The sequence below is a fragment of the Eschscholzia californica genome, unplaced genomic scaffold (genome assembly GCF_041429995.1).
Source record: "Eschscholzia californica isolate CP2 unplaced genomic scaffold, dmEscCali1.0.p SCAF_3, whole genome shotgun sequence".
Lineage (NCBI taxonomy): Eukaryota > Viridiplantae > Streptophyta > Magnoliopsida > Ranunculales > Papaveraceae > Eschscholzia > Eschscholzia californica.
This window is the reverse complement of record NW_028238420.1, coordinates 41,164,607-41,181,653: the sequence shown is the minus strand read 5'-3', so window position 1 is coordinate 41,181,653 and position 17,047 is coordinate 41,164,607. Positions and strand designations below refer to the sequence as shown.

The 17,047-nt window shown below is 36.5% G+C and overlaps 2 protein-coding genes across 3 annotated transcripts; one reads left to right on the top strand and one right to left on the bottom strand.

The window, feature by feature from the left end:
- The first annotated feature begins 1,518 nt into the window (after positions 1-1,518).
- LOC147550374 (NAC domain-containing protein 7-like) lies at positions 1,519-5,279 on the top strand. Of its 2 annotated transcripts, none has more exons than XM_086666005.1 (4): positions 1,519-2,449; positions 3,422-3,633; positions 3,730-4,001; positions 4,326-5,279. In XM_086666005.1, the coding sequence occupies exons 2-4, from the start codon at positions 3,474-3,476 to the stop codon at positions 4,950-4,952; spliced, it is 1,059 nt and encodes a 352-aa protein (XP_086522131.1). In that variant the 5' UTR covers positions 1,519-2,449; positions 3,422-3,473; the 3' UTR covers positions 4,953-5,279. The 2 variants fall into 2 exon arrangements, with proteins under 2 accessions (XP_086522131.1, XP_086522130.1); XM_086666004.1 differs by having other exon boundaries at positions 1,533-2,449; positions 4,323-5,279.
- A 7,057-nt stretch (positions 5,280-12,336) lies between these two features.
- Positions 12,337-16,214, bottom strand: LOC147550373 (monocopper oxidase-like protein SKU5). Its single transcript, XM_086667768.1, has 9 exons — positions 15,614-16,214; positions 14,947-15,056; positions 14,582-14,852; positions 14,330-14,468; positions 13,767-14,133; positions 13,296-13,658; positions 13,102-13,180; positions 12,746-12,945; positions 12,337-12,642 (listed from the first exon to the last, which is right to left on the bottom strand). Exons 1-9 carry the CDS (start codon positions 15,752-15,754, stop codon positions 12,540-12,542), a joined length of 1,773 nt encoding a protein of 590 aa, XP_086523894.1. The 5' UTR covers positions 15,755-16,214; the 3' UTR covers positions 12,337-12,539.
- Positions 16,215-17,047: the final 833 nt, after the last annotated feature.

Sequence of the window (17,047 nt, the reverse complement as noted above, 5' to 3'; positions counted from 1 at the left end):
CGATTTATAGGTTCCGATTCTGGATAGTTAAATACCCGAACCGGAACCGACCCGTTGACACCCCTACAAAAAATGTCTGAAATCAAATTCAATGGTTTGATCTTTCGATCAATTTGTCATTTTAAAACGCCCAAGACTTTAAGCGTGAAGATCATATTTGAATACAAGTTACGAACCCAACCCAACCAAAGTTCTAGTGATGTAAATCGGGTTGGACCTGATGGTCTACTCATTCAACATGGTCGCAGATTTTACGAGCACCACCACCGTTTGGGGTTTCTATGTGGTTATGCCTTAATATAAGCACTATATCAACCTGATTTACGACATCTTGAATCCTTAAAGTTGAGATAATCTTGGAGATAACTGCTTCTACAAAAATTCGATCCCAGTACCTCACTTAAGATAGAGTGCATCCCCAACCACGCATCCAAGGGATCTCACCTCTCACTACACCTATCTCACTGCACATATCTCACCGGATATCGCTCTTCCTTCACTCTCCCTTCACTCTCCCTCTCTTATTTCATTGTTGTTTGAAAAGGGGGCCCATTTGTCGTTGTCAGGTTTGAGTGCCCTCAAACGGGCACCACAATCCGACCGATTACCAAATCTAGAAGGCTAGGGTTCAAGTAGCTTACTATGCCCAAATTCAAGTCCTGTCTTGGCTCAAGTTCCTACAATTGTATTATTAATTACAATACAATTGTGATAGCATATGCGAAATATCTTTCAAAATTCAAGTACTATTATTAAGACGCGGCCCTCATTTTTCTTGAATGACAGTTGGAGCATTGCTTTGTCTTGGAATGTGAGAGAATGTGATGTTGTAGAATTAATGTTTTAGTTTCTTGATATTTTGAATACGTGTTAAAGAATCCCACCAGATTGTCTTTCTAAGGTCTCGAAGATGATGTTACGAATATGTCAGCCGGAGCATTGCTTTGCCTCAGATGAAGTTGCTCCGTTCACTTTCACCTCTACATGGTTAGAAAAGATGTCAAATCGATTTCTAAAATTTGGGCAAGATTCCCACAACAAAACATGATATTTGTCCAAAAATAGTCAAGTTAATACATTATTTTATTTCAATTATGGTTATAGAGAGAGATTAATCTATCATAATGTAATATGTTGATAATGGTAATTTACAGAATGTCTTTACAGAATCGTGATATAATGATCTTTAGGAGAAAAATTGGAAGGTAGAGAGAGGAAGTAGATGGGTATATTTCTAGCTAGGGGACGTAGGCAAAAAAGGGCCACACCAATGACCAAGAGAGAGAAGAAAGGGGGGGGGGGGGGGGGGGGGGGTGCAATTTTTGGTGGAAGCTGTTGAACTACGTCATTACCTAAATCTCAATCAAATACTTCTTCGATCCCTTTCTTTTATTTTATTTTTATTTTATATTCTTAGAGAGAGAGAGAGAGAGAGAGAGAGAGAGAGAGAAAATGAATGAATGAACAAAAAAGAGTGAGTGACCAACAAGACTGAAGAGAGAGAGAGAGAGAGAGAGAGAGAGAGAGAAAATGAATGAATGAACAAAAAAGAGTGAGTGACCAACAAGACTGAAGAGAGAGAGAGAGAAAACATCCACAAGCTAGCTAGCTAGCTTCCTTTAAGAATGCTTTTTTAGGGTTTCTACTGGTGTTAGATCGTCTAATACCTCATCGTTTCTGTCCAAAGAGATAACCTGTAACAAAATCACAATCTCTCTCTTTCTCTCTGTCTGTTTCTCTCTCTAGCTTCTCTCAAGATTAATATTTAACAGTTTCATCATCTTCTTCTTGTCTCTTTCAGTTGCGGGTGGCTAACACAGATTTTCTCTTTTTTTTTTTAATGTCCCCAGCTTTAATTCTCTCTCTCTCTCTCTATACTCTTCCCTTTTTCGCGCGTAAATCTTTCCCAGCAATTTAGCTTCTTCCACTTGAAAGAAATTTATACTTATAAAAAAAATATTAGGGTTTCATTTGAGCATGATTTTCTCCTACCCATTTTGAGCTTTCTTATTTAACCCTATCTTTTGTCTTCTTTCCCATTCCTTCATTACCCCTTTGCTCATATTCATATTCTTCTTTCTCTCACTCTAGTATACATTTCTCTCTCTTCTCTCTTGTTGGGATCTGATAAAACATTGACAGTAGTAGTACTTGTTGATTCTTCTTTTAAAGTAGCTAGACCTAGATTTTTGTTATTACAGAGAGAGAGAGAGAGGGTTCAAGTCCCAAGGATAATTTTCTTTTGTTTTACCACTTGTTATCTTGTTTTTTCTTGTCTGTTTTGTTTAGTGCTTTATTCCTTCCTCTAAAGTTGGAATCACATAAAAGTTAGGGTTTCTCTATCATTTTCCTTGTTTTGAGGAAGAAATCCAAAGAGACTTGGGTAGCTAATTGACAAGACCTAAGGTGAAGAATTTGGAAGACAACTATTCAACTAGACTAACAAGTGGTAAGAGTTTCTCTATTCAAGATCTTTATTTTTTCATTCATTCATATTTTTCCGTGATTTTTTTTAATCAGTAAGATTCGAATCTTAATATTATGATCATGGAAACTCGCTCACGAGGCATAACAATTTCAATAGGGAAAATCCCACCCAAACTAACCATCTAGATATCTATGCCTTAATTACAAAATTCTTCATCGACCTGGAGATCTACACAATTTTGCTCAAGATCTATCTAAGAGTTGTTTTGTTTTTTTGTTCGCGTCATTGAATTGTCAAACATAAGACCTAACCAGATTCATCCATGTCTGTGTTTGTTTGCATTTGTGTATCTGTACCTTCATGCTTCCATTTTTTTTTCGTGTAAATCTTTATCTCAAATAAGCTCAAAAATTACATTTTTACGAAAGAATATAAATATGAAATTTTTTTATTGAAAGAAGAATTTTATTTTTTCTTGATACAATGATCATATAGATATACCAGATTACATATTGGAAAAACAAGTTTGAGTAGTAACTCATAATCTTTGAGTATCAAACTTAGAGATTTACCATATGATTCATTTGATTTATTAACATTATGAGTTATAATCACATCTGCCAAGTAGTGAAATAGGAAAAAAAATATAATGAGTAAAAGAGAGGTGGTGTATTTCAATTTTCAAGTGGCCAGTTATTGGACAAGTTCATGATTAACTTCATACTTTTTTTCACATAAAATAACGACTTACTACACAAGATATTTGATATTCGTTGTTAAGATTTATACATTTTTTTTTAATTCGTAACCCTTACCAGATTTAGTGTTAGCGATCTGTACATATTATGTGTTAGCATTGTTTGTGTTACTTGATTGTTAGCTAGTATTTTTTGTTTGTCAAATTGTTAGAAATATTATAGTATCAATGTTAACTTGAGATGAATTATAACATTTCAAATTCTAATGGCATATGCACATTCTCTGATTTTTCAGGATCGTTGCTCGAAATTCTCCGAAAAGGGAAAGGACACTACGCTCCGAGAATATGAATACCTTTTCTCATGTCCCCCCAGGTTTTCGCTTCCATCCTACAGACGAAGAACTCGTTGACTACTATCTAAGGAAGAAAATTGCATCAAGAAGAATTGACTTAGATGTCATAAAGGATATTGATCTTTATAAAATTGAACCATGGGATCTTCAGGGTAAGTAAATTGAAGAACAACAACTTCTTCGGTTAAAGTTTGTTTAGTTATTCACATTAACTTTACAATTTGATTCAATAAAATTTGATTGAACAGAAAAATGTAAGATAGGAACAGAAGAACAAAATGAGTGGTATTTCTTCAGCCACAAAGATAAAAAGTACCCGACAGGAACTCGAACTAATAGAGCAACAACAGCAGGATTTTGGAAAGCAACCGGAAGAGATAAGGCCATTTACTCGAAACATAACTTGATTGAAATGAGAAAAACCCTAGTTTTTTACAAAGGTCGAGCTCCCAATGGACAAAAATCCGATTGGATTATGCACGAATATCGCCTAGAAACAAACGAAAATGGAACTCCCCAAGTAAGTTTTAGTAACTTTCAATGTTACTTAGTTTATTCTTTTCACTTTTAATCTTACAATACCCTAGTAACCTAGTTTCAAGTTACATTCCTTATAACACCTTATAACATATAGTCCAATTAAGCCGAGAACACATTGTGGTTGGTATTGTTGATCACTTTCCGCGTTCTAGCTTCACACACACACATGCATATATATATATATATATTTCAATCATTGTCTATCTTTTTCTTTTTTATTTTTACCTTCTTTTCTTGAAAGCAAAGCTAGCAACTTATCAGAACTACTAATGAAATAGTACTATTCATGTAATTGATGAAGCAGGAAGAAGGTTGGGTGGTTTGTAGAGTATTCAAGAAGCGAATAACGACAGTACGTAAAGTAAATGAGCACGATTCGCCTTATTGGTATGACGAACAAGTGCCTTTTATGCCCGAAACTGATTCACCGAAGAGAGTTAATCATATTGGTCACCATTATCCTCATTATTCTCTCAAGCAAGAACTAGATATGCAGTACCACACGATACCTCATGATCAATCCTTCCTTCAACTCCCTCATTTAGAGAGCCCTAAACTTCCACAATCAGCAACTAATCTAAGTTGCAACTCTATGGCTGCTTTTGGTATAGATCATGTCAACCAGAATAATATGAACTACTCATTGATCTACAATAATAACAACAACACATATGAACATGAAGTGGATCAAGTGACTGATTGGCGGGTTCTCGATAAATTTGTGGCTAATCAACTCATGAGCCAAGAAGATACTTCCAAATTACATGAATCCAATTACTCCAACACACCAAGTAATGTCTTTCAAATGTCTGAATCAGATAACCTGGACATGATTATTAATCGACAACTAAACAAGCAGCGGCAGCAAGAAATGGCAGCAGATTATGCCTCTATCTCCACCTCTAGTTGCCCGATTGATTCGTTGAAATGATCAATGTCCGCTTTGAATGATTAAAAAATATATACTAATCATAGAAATATAAGTATCATTGAAAAGAAAAGGAGAAGTCATTCATGTACATAATAAAACTATAATAGCCCTTTGGATGCTGATTACTACTATCAACCAACTTTTAGGTCTAAATTTTATGCATGTAATATGATCGATAATATATATTTTAGGTGTATCGTTTATCTGGGGTGATGCTATAGCTTACTCGGTAACTGTCTAATGTACTTGAATACTTGATAATATGTATTGGTCCATGAACAAGGATGACCCTTGTCGATAAAATCAACTTTTTTTTCTCTGTTTTTCTATGGCATTGTACTCTCTAGTCTCTACCCCATATAGTAGAGGAAAAAGTTTTAGTTTTTGTTCCATTGTTAATCCTTAATTTGATATTTAAAAAACTTGATTAGGTTAACAAGGGAAGTACATATATAGTGCAATTTGTATTAGAATGAGTAGTGGGTTTAATTCATTATATGCAATATTACTAATTATGGATACTGATTTCCATGTACTAGAGATGTGCTTTGGGAAACCAATGTGTAGAAATTAATCAACAGCTTGAGCTGGCAAACACATAATTGCCCCAATTTTGTATTTTTCGAAATGGTTTTTCCAGCTTTCGTGCTACCTAGCTAGTCAATATCTATTTGAACACGATAATATTATTGGGATAATCCCACAATGGTTGTGGAAAGAACAGATGGTCAGTCACAAATATATATGACAAAATTGAAGTTTAACTTCTCGAGCTAGCTTTTGAGGTGAGAATAGCACAAGATTACCCAACAAGTTGCATACAAGATGGCGAACTTGTCCTCTCTTGTCAATATTGTAACTCTGTAAGGATGTCTAAATTTTCAAACACAATAAGAGTGTACTTGCATCTACAATCTATCGCGTTTGCTCTGTCGAGAATGAGCTTTGATAAACAACAAAGAAAGGAGTTAGTAATGTTCGCTAACAAAAAAAAACGATATTGAATGAAGATCTAAGCAAGGCAAATAGTTCAAGATGATAATAAGCAATGTGACAATTACTACCCAAGATTATTCAGAAGAAGATGCAAAAGAGATGGTAAGGTTTCAATATTGAATATCTCTCAATACACAATAGCTAGCACTATATGTTAATTATAATATGATCACTAGCGCGGTAGCGCCTATATGCGCCCTAAAACTACTTCTATTTCCCATTCATTTATGCATTCTTAAAACTTGATAGATCATTTGAACCTTGAATTCAAGAAGCTAGCTAACAAGGACTAATACTACATAATTGATGTGTCACTCACTCATATGATTACTCAAAGATTTTGAATCAAATCAAGAATGGTATAAGAAATTAAAGATGATTAAACCATGATAAATAAATTTGACAATTAAAACGTACCCGATCATCCGATCGATTTTTCCATTCTAGTAGAATAGTTGATGGATAACAAACATATACCAGGACTGAGATTAGCAAGATTAGTAGCTAGCTAAACATGTACTATTATTGTAATTTGAAAATAGAACATTATCTACTTACTTGGTTTGAAGTCAATAAGCATATAGTAGTCCAAAAGGAAGCTCAATTAGTCATTTGTTGTGGTTTTGTACAGTCTCTTCTTAGCAAGTTGTGTGTGTGTGTGTATGTGTGTGTGTGTGTGTGAGAGAGAGAGAGAGAGAGAGAGAGAGAGAGAGAGAGAGAGAGAGAGAGAGAGAGAGAGAGAGAGAGAGAGGTGAAGAATTAAGTGAGTTGCCTTCTTTCTGGCTAAGGTTTGACATGCAGCAGAGAGATTCTCATCTCATGCATTAGGGTTTGTTTAGTTTATTGAGAATTAGGTTTTGTAAATTGATGATTGAGTGTGTGGGTAGCATGCAAATATATATATTTATATATTTGTGTTAGGACCAGGATGGATGGGAATGAACCGACAAGAGAAGGTTAGTGCCCTGCAAAGTCAAAGAAATGTGGGGAAGTTGTGGTACTACGCATGGGTGGGATAATTTAAGGTGTTTTGATAGGAGTGAGTTGAATAATTAGGGTTTGCTAAGTGTTGTTTGTGGTGCTTTCAACAAAAAAAAAAAGTGTTGTTTGTGGTGGAAGATAACATCATTCATCTCAGGTGAAACACTACTCATGTCACTCTGTCCCTTTCATTTTTAATTTTCTACTCCACCCTATAGGTCCTAATATTACTCGGATACCCTTTCAAAAAAAGTATTACTCAGATAGATGCGAAACCGAGTGAAAAGTTGGGCTGACCACAGGCCAAAAGCTAACTTGGCCGTCTGTATTGGGCGGGCTTGTGTGGAGATAAAAATGGCCCGTCCAATGGGATTCAGCCACGTCAGCTTTTGGTATGGGGTCGACTCATTTTTCCTGACCATTTAACATCATTTCGTTAATGGGAGCGGGCCACTTCGACTTTCGACCTGGGGTCGACCCATTTTTCCTGCCCATTTAACATCAATTTATTACTTGTAACACGGTCGTGCAATGGGAGTTGGTCATGTGGATTGTATTACTTGTCCTTCCCTATATTTGCCCTAACTTTCAAATCTATTATTTGATGTTTAAATAAAGACAATTGCTCAACAAAACTATATTTTGGCTTAATTGTACTTATTTCTAAGTAATACCATTTCTTTTTTTACTTTATTGAAATTTTAGCTTTTAACTGCTGTTAATAAGTCGTTGTAAATTTTAGTCTAATAAATGACCAAGTCTTTTAGGTGGAGTTTTCGCCAGGAATAAAACCATATAGAGTTGGATTGTGTAAAAAGAAATGGGCAATATTGTTAATGGTTAGGAATTAGGTCGTTACATAGAGGTAGTGTTAAACATATAAGATGTGAGCCTAGTTCTAATACCACGTTAATTTTGTGGTCTTCAACTCAAAACCAATCGACTATGAGTGAAGATGTCCTCATCATATTCTTGGTTTCTAGATTATCCTTCTCACATGTGAGACCATTCTCTCACATCTGTTACAAATATATCAGTGGATATGACTAAGGTGTTGTTTGTTTTTTTATAAGGGTCTGAATCTGAATTAGTTGAATCTGAACTGGCTGAACTGAATTAGTTGAATCTGAATTAGCTGAATTAGTTTACCAGTCAGATGTTTGTTTTGTATATCTGAATCATTGAATCTGAATTGCAATTTTGACTATTATACCCCTTAATAAACTTTTTAACCAAACAATCCTTATTAAGTATTCTTTTTTAACCAAAGAAAACCCTAATAACTATTGGGTTATTTCCCTAGTGGCCCCCTACTTTGTGACCAGCTTCCTGCCTAGCCCCCTACTTTACGAAAAATACTCATATGGCCCCCTTCCGTTATAACACCGTCACTCTCTCTCCTCCATCATGTTTTCTCTCTCTGCCAAGTCATGCCACATCATCTGTTACGCCACCTCATCACCTTCTCCGGCGAGAGTCGCCGGCCGGCGACTTCAAACATAAAAAAAAAAAAAAAAAAATTCTCTCTTCCTCTCTCTCTCTCTAAATTTTTTTTTTCTTTCTTCCCTCTCTAGAACTCAGTTCTAGAGAGAGAGAGGGGACCTTCAACAGACTGTTGAAGGTCCCGACCGAACCTTCAACAACTCTGTTGAAGGTCCGGTCGACCTTCAACTGATCTGTTGAAGGTCAGGTCGGCCTTCAACAGATCTGTTGAAGGTCAGGTCGGCCTTCAACAGATCTGTTGAAGGTCAGGTCGACCTTCAACAGATCTGTTGAAGGTCGACCGGACCTTCAACAACTCTGTTGAAGGTCAAACGAACCTTCAACAGTCTGTTGAAGGTCCCCTCTCTCTCTTTAGAACTCAGTTCTAGAGAGAGAGAGAAGAAAGAAAAAAAAAAAGAAATTTTTTTTAGAGAGAGAGAGGAAGAGAGAAATTTTTTTTATTTTTTTTTTATGTTTGAAGTCGCCGGCCGGAAATTGGCCGGCCGACGACTCTCGCCGGAGAAGGTGATGAGGTGGCGTAACAGATGATGTGGCATGACTTGGCAGAGAGAGAAAACATGATGGAGGAGAGAGAGTGACGGTGTTATAACGGAAGGGGGCTATATGGGTATTTCTCGTAAAGTAGGGGGCTAGGCAGGAAGTTGGTCACAAAGTAGGGGGCCATTAGGGAAATAACCCATAACTATTTTACTCTTTCTCTTTTCATGGCTGTCGTTTCTCTCTCCATCCCCAACGAATTCTCTCTCTATCTCTAAAAGATCAGTGGTGTCTCTTGAAGAAGAAGAAGAAGAAGAAGATCAGATGGTATCTCTCTCAAAAAAGAAGAAGTGGAGAAGCTATCTCTCGAAGATCCGACAAGGGTTGACACCTTTAAGATTTTGGGGTTCATAGATCCGGCGGAAGTTCTCGTCAGATTCGCTTCCTCTCTTACCCTCCACCGATTACTGTATCTTCTCCATTTTTACAATGATTTACTTGTTCAAAGCTAGATGAGATTAATAAGCTTCAAACTTCCATTAATATTTCGAGTTTACAACAGATGCGAAGCACATCTACTTGAAGATTTTTAGGGTTTAGTTTTTGTTTAAATCCTAGCCGGATCTGTGATTGGGTTTCCCTGTAATCATTTATTTTAGGGTTTAGTTTTTCTTTATTCATTAATTTCTGGATCTTTTCTCTTGAATCTAGGGTTTATTTATGAATCAAGGTTGAATTTTTTTTGGCAAAGAAGTTAAAAAGATTGTTGTTTTTTATCATTTGTGGTGGTGGTGGTTCGCCAGTAATGGTGGTGGTGGTGGTGGTTCTCCGGTAATAATGGTGGTGGTTTGCTGGTGATTTTGTGGTGGTGTTCTTGTTTTGGATGGTGTTGTGTGAAATATTTTAATAAGAAAGATTTTCTAAATCTAAGGGGTATAAATGTCATTTGACACTTTTCAGAAGTTGAACCCTCATTTCAGACTTGTTTTGAAGTCTGAAATTTGTGGGGTATTTTTCAGCCGAATTCAGATCGTGGCCGAATTCATATTGATTTTCAGATTTTCTTCAATTGTAAAACAAACATCTGAAATCTGAATTGGGATCCAATTCAGACTTCAGATCTGAAAACATTAAAAAACAAACAGCACCTAAGTCATATTCTTGGTTACTTGATTATCCTTCTCACACGTTACAAATACCCCAGATGCAAGTGTCAAGCATCTATGATTGATTTGTACATTTCCACACATGTTCTTTGAGGCCGGATTCTACCCAATCCTACCAACACTCCCGCTTTGTGAGGGGTGTATATGTACAGATTGGTTGTTGTTTGTACATCTAGCATCGAGCCATCACCTGAACAAGTTACGAGTATGTTCATCTTTTCTATGTTGTGTTTTAGGTTCGCATTATCATATGGTTTTGCTCGGAAAACAATGAGAGCCAATTGGGCATAAGTTTGCTTGAGAATCAGCTTGAAGGAAAAGATTACCACGACGTATCTGATTCAAAAATTGGAATCCCCAGACGATGTGGGGTAATGTAGGACTAGGAATATATTTCTAGGGAAATTTTAAAAGGCCCCCCGTTTTTGTTAAAAGGCCTCCCCGCTAAAAGCGCCCCTCATTATAACCCATTTGGTTATAGGGCCCCCTCTACAAAAGAGCACCTCCTTCATCAATATTTGACCTAACGGCAAAGTTAACGCCGTTAGGTCAAACTTAACCCAAGACCGGTGATGTTGACCACGCCACATCATCATCTTCTCCGGCAAGGTCGCCGGCCGGCCAAACTTCCGGCCGGCGACCTTCAAATTTTATTTTTTTTTATTCTCTCTCTTTCTAAAAACAAATTTTTTTTTTTATTTTTAACTCTCTCTCTCTCTACAGATCTAGAGAGAGAGAGAGAGAGCAGATCCTTTGAGGTCTGCGAACAGACCTTTTGAAGGTCTGTTCACAGACCTCAAAGGATCTGCGAACAGACCCCTTTGGAGGTCTGTTCGCAGACCTTCAATGGATCTGCTCCCTCTCTCTCTAGATCTGTAGAGAGAGAGAGAGGGTTAAAAAAAAAAAAAAATTTTTTTTAGAGAGAGAGAGAATAAAAAAAAAAAAAAATTGAAGGTCGCCGGCCGGAAGTTTGGCCGTCCGGCGACCCAGCCGGAGAAGATGATGATGTGGCGTGGTCCAATGATGGAGAGAAAATGTGGGTGAAATACACCTTTAAAGGGGTTTTTTTTCACCCATTCAAAGAGGGGGGCCCTTTAACCAAGCTAAGTCAAAGGCTTTTTACTAAGTCAACGAAACTATGGGAGGCCTTTTAACAAAAAGGGGGAGGCCTTTTAAAATCTCCCATATTTCTATTCAAGACCCCTTTTGGGCCCTCAAAATAAAGATCATTTAAATACCAGACAATAATGAGAAAAGAAATTTGGAGAATTTTGGTTCCACCAATTTCTTTACAAGTTCATGGTATTGGAAACATGGGTGTTTTTCTGTCTCCATCCATGTCTGAAGTAGTAAATTTGGATACAAATCAAGCTTTTTAGTACCATACTCATGGGATTGGGGTTTAGGGTGAGAGTAGTATCATAAGCTTCAAGTTCGAGGCAGTTAATAGCGTCGGTTTTAAGTTAATCTAGTGGTCCAAGACTTGGTCAAAAACAGGGTACTACTGCCCATAAAAATTAAGTTTGCAAATGAATTATCTACGACTTACGAGAGAGTCTAGGCTATAGGTACATGAAGAAACTTTGTAAACGGCAAGGCCCATCACGTACATGTTGGGTTAAGTCAAATTCGAAGCATAAGGGAGGGGGGGGGGGGGGGTCGGAGGTGTCATTGTACACCCTAATAGGTAGAAAATTGTGCCTTCGCCAATGTCGAGGCCTTTTGAGAGGGTGAACCCTTCTTGGTTTAGGTATGGGTGTAAAATCAGAAACAATATTGATAACTGAGGAATAAAAAACTGAAACAGAAAACTAACAAGAACTACTTTCTCAATCCAACCATTGATAAAACAGCTCAAAAGGATGTTAAACTTGCTGCAGAAACTGTTTTTGTGGTCAGTATCGGAAAAAAAAATGTAATTATAAAAGCTGCAGCTACTGCTTCAACTAAAACCACTTACAAAACTAGGGCATACTGGACCACCACAAACAGCTCATAACATCACATTTTTCATTCACATCCAAAGCAACTTGCATACCCCCATGGCTGTCAGTCTAATCCAACTTGTATGTGATCCCACAAAAAGATGGAAGAAAAGGGTACTCCAATATAACAACCATATATCACACAAGATAGGTGTTTAGATAATAACAGATGACAACTTTGAAGAAATCATAATGTTCGATCCTAAAATGTTGAAGTGCAAGGCTATTCGAGGTATATAATATATATATATATATATCACATGATAGAGATGAAAATTTTCTTGTGTATAAAGAGTCAAATTTCATTAAAATGGTGGGGGATGAGAATTCAAGTACATTACAGATAGTAAAAGAATGCCAGATATCCCCAAATACCGGAAGTAAGAAATTCGGCGGAGAAAACAAACATGTAAAAATCACATGGGAAATTATATTAACAAAACTAAACACTTATCGACCGACAAAAGTCATTAATCAACTCACACGGTCAAGAAAGGAATGCAAGCAGAGAATAGCATCACCAAAGTGAAGAATAGCTTTGATCGGTTTGATGGTGCAGCAGACTTGTTGGTATGTTCTGGTCTGAAGATGCAAATGAAATATAAATGCTTTAGCTGTTGTATAATATAAGAAAGAAAATAACATAATCGGGTAATGGTATAAAAGCAATTATTTTTATACGTACTGCTTCCTATCTTCTAGTGCACCGCAATAAATTACGTTCTCTGGAATTGCTTCTTCGGTTTTGTTGGAACCCTCTGGATTCACAACCCTTAGATAAACTTCCTGGCCTAGGTACCATGTATCAAGATTTTGGGTTCTCAGGTTCCAAAAGCCAACATTGTCGAGAGAAATCAAGATTGCCGTCCATGCTCCTGGGAAAACCTAGATGGAGAAATGGTGCAAAAGAAATTAACAAACGAGTACTTCTTTCGCTTCATAAAGTTTAGGTATTAACAGTCTATTGTCTGACATTAACGATAAAACGACAAAATGGATAATGTCAAAAGAATAAGGCTTTCACGGATTATAGGTGTGTACCTGTATTGTGCTTCGAGCAACCCCATCCCACTTATTATAAGTGCCTCTGCTGTTCTCTGTCCAATCTCCATAGTCCATTCTGCAATTAGTCAACCAGATTAGCATGTTAAAATTTTCTTGGAAAAAGTTAACTCAAGTGAAACACGAAACTAACACTTTCGACATAAATGAAGTAACAAACAGAAGAAATTTACCCAACAACAAAGAATGCATAACCATCCAAGTGATAACTTTGAACTTGAGTGTCATTGTTCTGAAGTATGACTTCCATGAAACCCCTATATGTAGCATTGATAACAGATGAACCCATCCTGGGCGCGGTAAGTGGCTTGTTTGGAAAATCAAGAGTATATACTCCCTTCACTTTGAACTCGTCGGCAAGCCTTAATGGTGTATCTGGGTTAACATAAGAGATTCCACTGAGTGTAGTTCGTCGCTTGCCATCGATCATAACTGGTGGTGCGTTCTTCAAAATATAGAGATCAGTCACATTAATTGAGCCATACTTGAAAGACCCTTGTGGGTTAGGTCGAGCACCACTCGCAGACACATTCCACCTAATCAAATAGAAAACAGAATTCGTCAAATAAAACATCAACCAAATCTACAGAATAACACAACGAAAACCCAAAGAAGAGTTTAAAAGTAAAATGTTTTTTGCTCACCTAATAGATCGTGCCTGGTTCATTGAAAATGTCTTGTCATACTGATCGTTCGGTGGGTCTGGGAGAGGACCAGATGCCTTACCCTTGGAATTTGAATATTGCAAGATAGCAACACCCGTAACTCTGTTCCAAATTGTCTCGTTCACAAACCGAGCACTTGCTACAACATAGTAATCTGAGCTTGCATTCTGATCCATGGTAACCAAGAAAGAATAAGATTGCCCAACATGAATATCTAGGTTAGTATAATTCTGCTGTACTGTGTACCCTCCCTCAGTTTCTACGAGAAGAAGGTTATGGTTCTGTATCCTGAAGTTCAAACTAGTTGAGATTCCGACATTGTGCACACGCAGGCGATATGTTTTGCCTGTTTGACCAACAATGTAAACATCAAAATTCACAGTAACAAGAAATTTTTATTAAGACGGAATAACATGAAAAATATTGAGAACAGAACAAAATTAGCGATTTATCCTAATACTTGAAGAGTCTTTTATGGTTCGGTAATGAAACCTTGCCTCTACATATTTCTGTCAAACAACTAATTTTTCTCACAAAGTTACCTGGCTTGACTGCAAAAGTTTCATAATTAATGCCGTCAGGGACAAGAGTGTCGTTGTATCGATAGGGTCCTTTTCCATTAATTAGAACACCGTCCGGCATGCCAAGGTCTTTTCCACCATCAAGGGTCTTTCTCAGATCCTATAATGCACAGTGCACATATTTTAGACATTATAACTGAAGCCAAAATGAATTTTACGTTATATTTTCTATTTTGAGGGAAAGAAACTAGATTGTCAAATGAAAACACTCACTGTATGGTTTCTAATGTACCAGTCGCCAATAAGAATGGTGAGGTCCCCATCTGGTTCTCCAAATGGAATAGGAATAACAGCCCGATTATTTATAATAATCCCACCATAACCACCAGATGCTCTTTGAAAATTGACCGAAGGGAAGTAAAAAAAACTTCCAATCTGATCCTTAACCTGGAACTGGTAAGTATAGTTCCAATCTATAGGGATGGGACAATTGGTACCAAGAACACCATCTTCCCAAGAATTACGACGGTGTTGGATACCATTCCTGATTAAAACACCACAGAATCTTCAAACACAATCCACCAATATCAATAATACAAACAAAACATTTAGACTATTGGGAAGAAATTGAATCTTACCAGGTCATAAGTAGTTTTTCATCCAAGTGGTTTACGACGTTAACAACCACATGGTTATTTGTAGTCACATTAAGTACAGGACCCGGAAATTTTTTGTTGATACCAATAACCTGTAAAATCAAGCAACATGCAACAAATTTCTCTTGATCATTTTCTGAGAAGATAAACTCAGAACCAGTTTCAACTCTATTAAATACCAATAGCCGGATCAAACATCAGAGTAAAACCAATAAGTCGACGAGAAACCCTTCTAAAAACTACCACACCAAGTGGACAAATGATTCAAATAAGACCCAAAAAGAAATGAAAAAACAGCAAAGAAAACCCAAAGAGTTGAAAAAAGAATAGAGTTCCTATGAACTACTAATCTAGTAGGTTAGTGATTCAAGTAAAACTAGGGCAAAACACTCATACACACACTCACTAAAACTTTCCTGAGATGGTAAAAATGATTCTAAGTATAACAAAGATCTTTAAAACCCAGATTACAAAATAAGCAATAAACCCAAACCCCATTGAAACCCATACAAACAAAACCCTAAAACCAGTAAATTTAATGGGATTCACACATAGAAGAGGAAAAAAAAAAAGAACACCCCAAAAATCGTTAATCAAACACTTAACATGCATAACTTAAGATCTGTGTGAAACAAAATCAAAATCAAACCTGTTGTTCAACACCCAAAGGAGAAGCAGTGATATAAGACATTTCCCAGTTCTCATAGATAAAAGGATCTCCAGCAAAACAGAGACTTAGAAGAAACGAAATGTTGATTAAAAACAGTAGAAAATGAGAAAATGAAGCCATGAATCTTGTTAAGGATGAGGTTATTCACTGAGTTTTAGTTGATTAGTGAAGGTTTTTTGAGGGTTTTACATTATCTGTTGAAGGTAGAGAGAGAGAGATGAAGAAACAAGGAAAAGTTCAGACAAAGAAGGTAGAGAGAGAGAGAAGTTTGAATGCCCGTTTAACGCTGCTTTTAGTCCACTAGGGTTGTATTTGGTCGCCCTAAAAGTCTTCACAAAATAGATCCTCTTTCAATATCAACCGTTGGATGAGAAACTTCTTAGAGATATGATTTAGAAGATCACACGTTATCCTAAACAAAATATAAAATGATTCGGTGTTACAAAAATACTAAAATTAAATTATTACAATGTGATAAAGTAATAAACCCAAAACCGCGTCTACTTAATATGACTTATTCCTGTTTACCCTCTCAAATGTGACTAATTTGCTCATTTGGTCCTTAAATTAATGATCTGCTTAAGTGTTGAAGAAGTGATAACTTACCATTTCTATTCCAATCCCACTCTGTATTATTTTTCTGCATAAAAGTTTATTTTATCCTTTTCCCCCTATCGTTTTCCCATATGAATACCTGCGATGGTATAAATGGGGTCAGTTTTTGCTAACAACCTATGATTTTCCATGTGTCGACTAATTGGTTTATATTTTATATATTTCTCTTACTCATATCCTCTCGCATTTGTTTCCTTATCCTTCATCTTCTTTTTATTATGCTTGTTACGGGTTTTTCCTACTTTTATTTTCTATTATATACGAAATATCGTAGATTTCGGTGAGGTTCAACTAATTTCTTCGTGATGAAGTTTAAATATTCATTTACTTGTTGCACCAAACTCGAGTAGGGGTCTACTTTATTTGGATTCCGCGAGTTTCATAAAGAGAAGAAGAAAAAAAGAAGACGATAAAGGATAGGTGGAGAGAAGAGGGATACATTTTTTTTCTTTCTCACTATGCGGAGGGAGAGATACATATGGGAAAACCATATGTGAATTAATTCAGATATGATTTTCAATTGCAAAACAATTGTTGGTGACGCAAACCCCTCTATTGTGACACAAATGCTTGTAGATAGAGAAAAGAAAGAATGTTTGAAAACTATGGAGAAGAAATAACATAAAGGCCAGGATTGGTAAACAAGAAAAGAGACTGTAGTAAAACTTTTCCAACGATTTTGTTAAATTAAGGGTAAAGTTCAAGGTGGCGGAACTTAAAGGGCCAAACTAACTCATGGGTAACATTTCAGGAACTAAACACAAATTAACCCTAGTTAACAATTCCAACAAGATAATT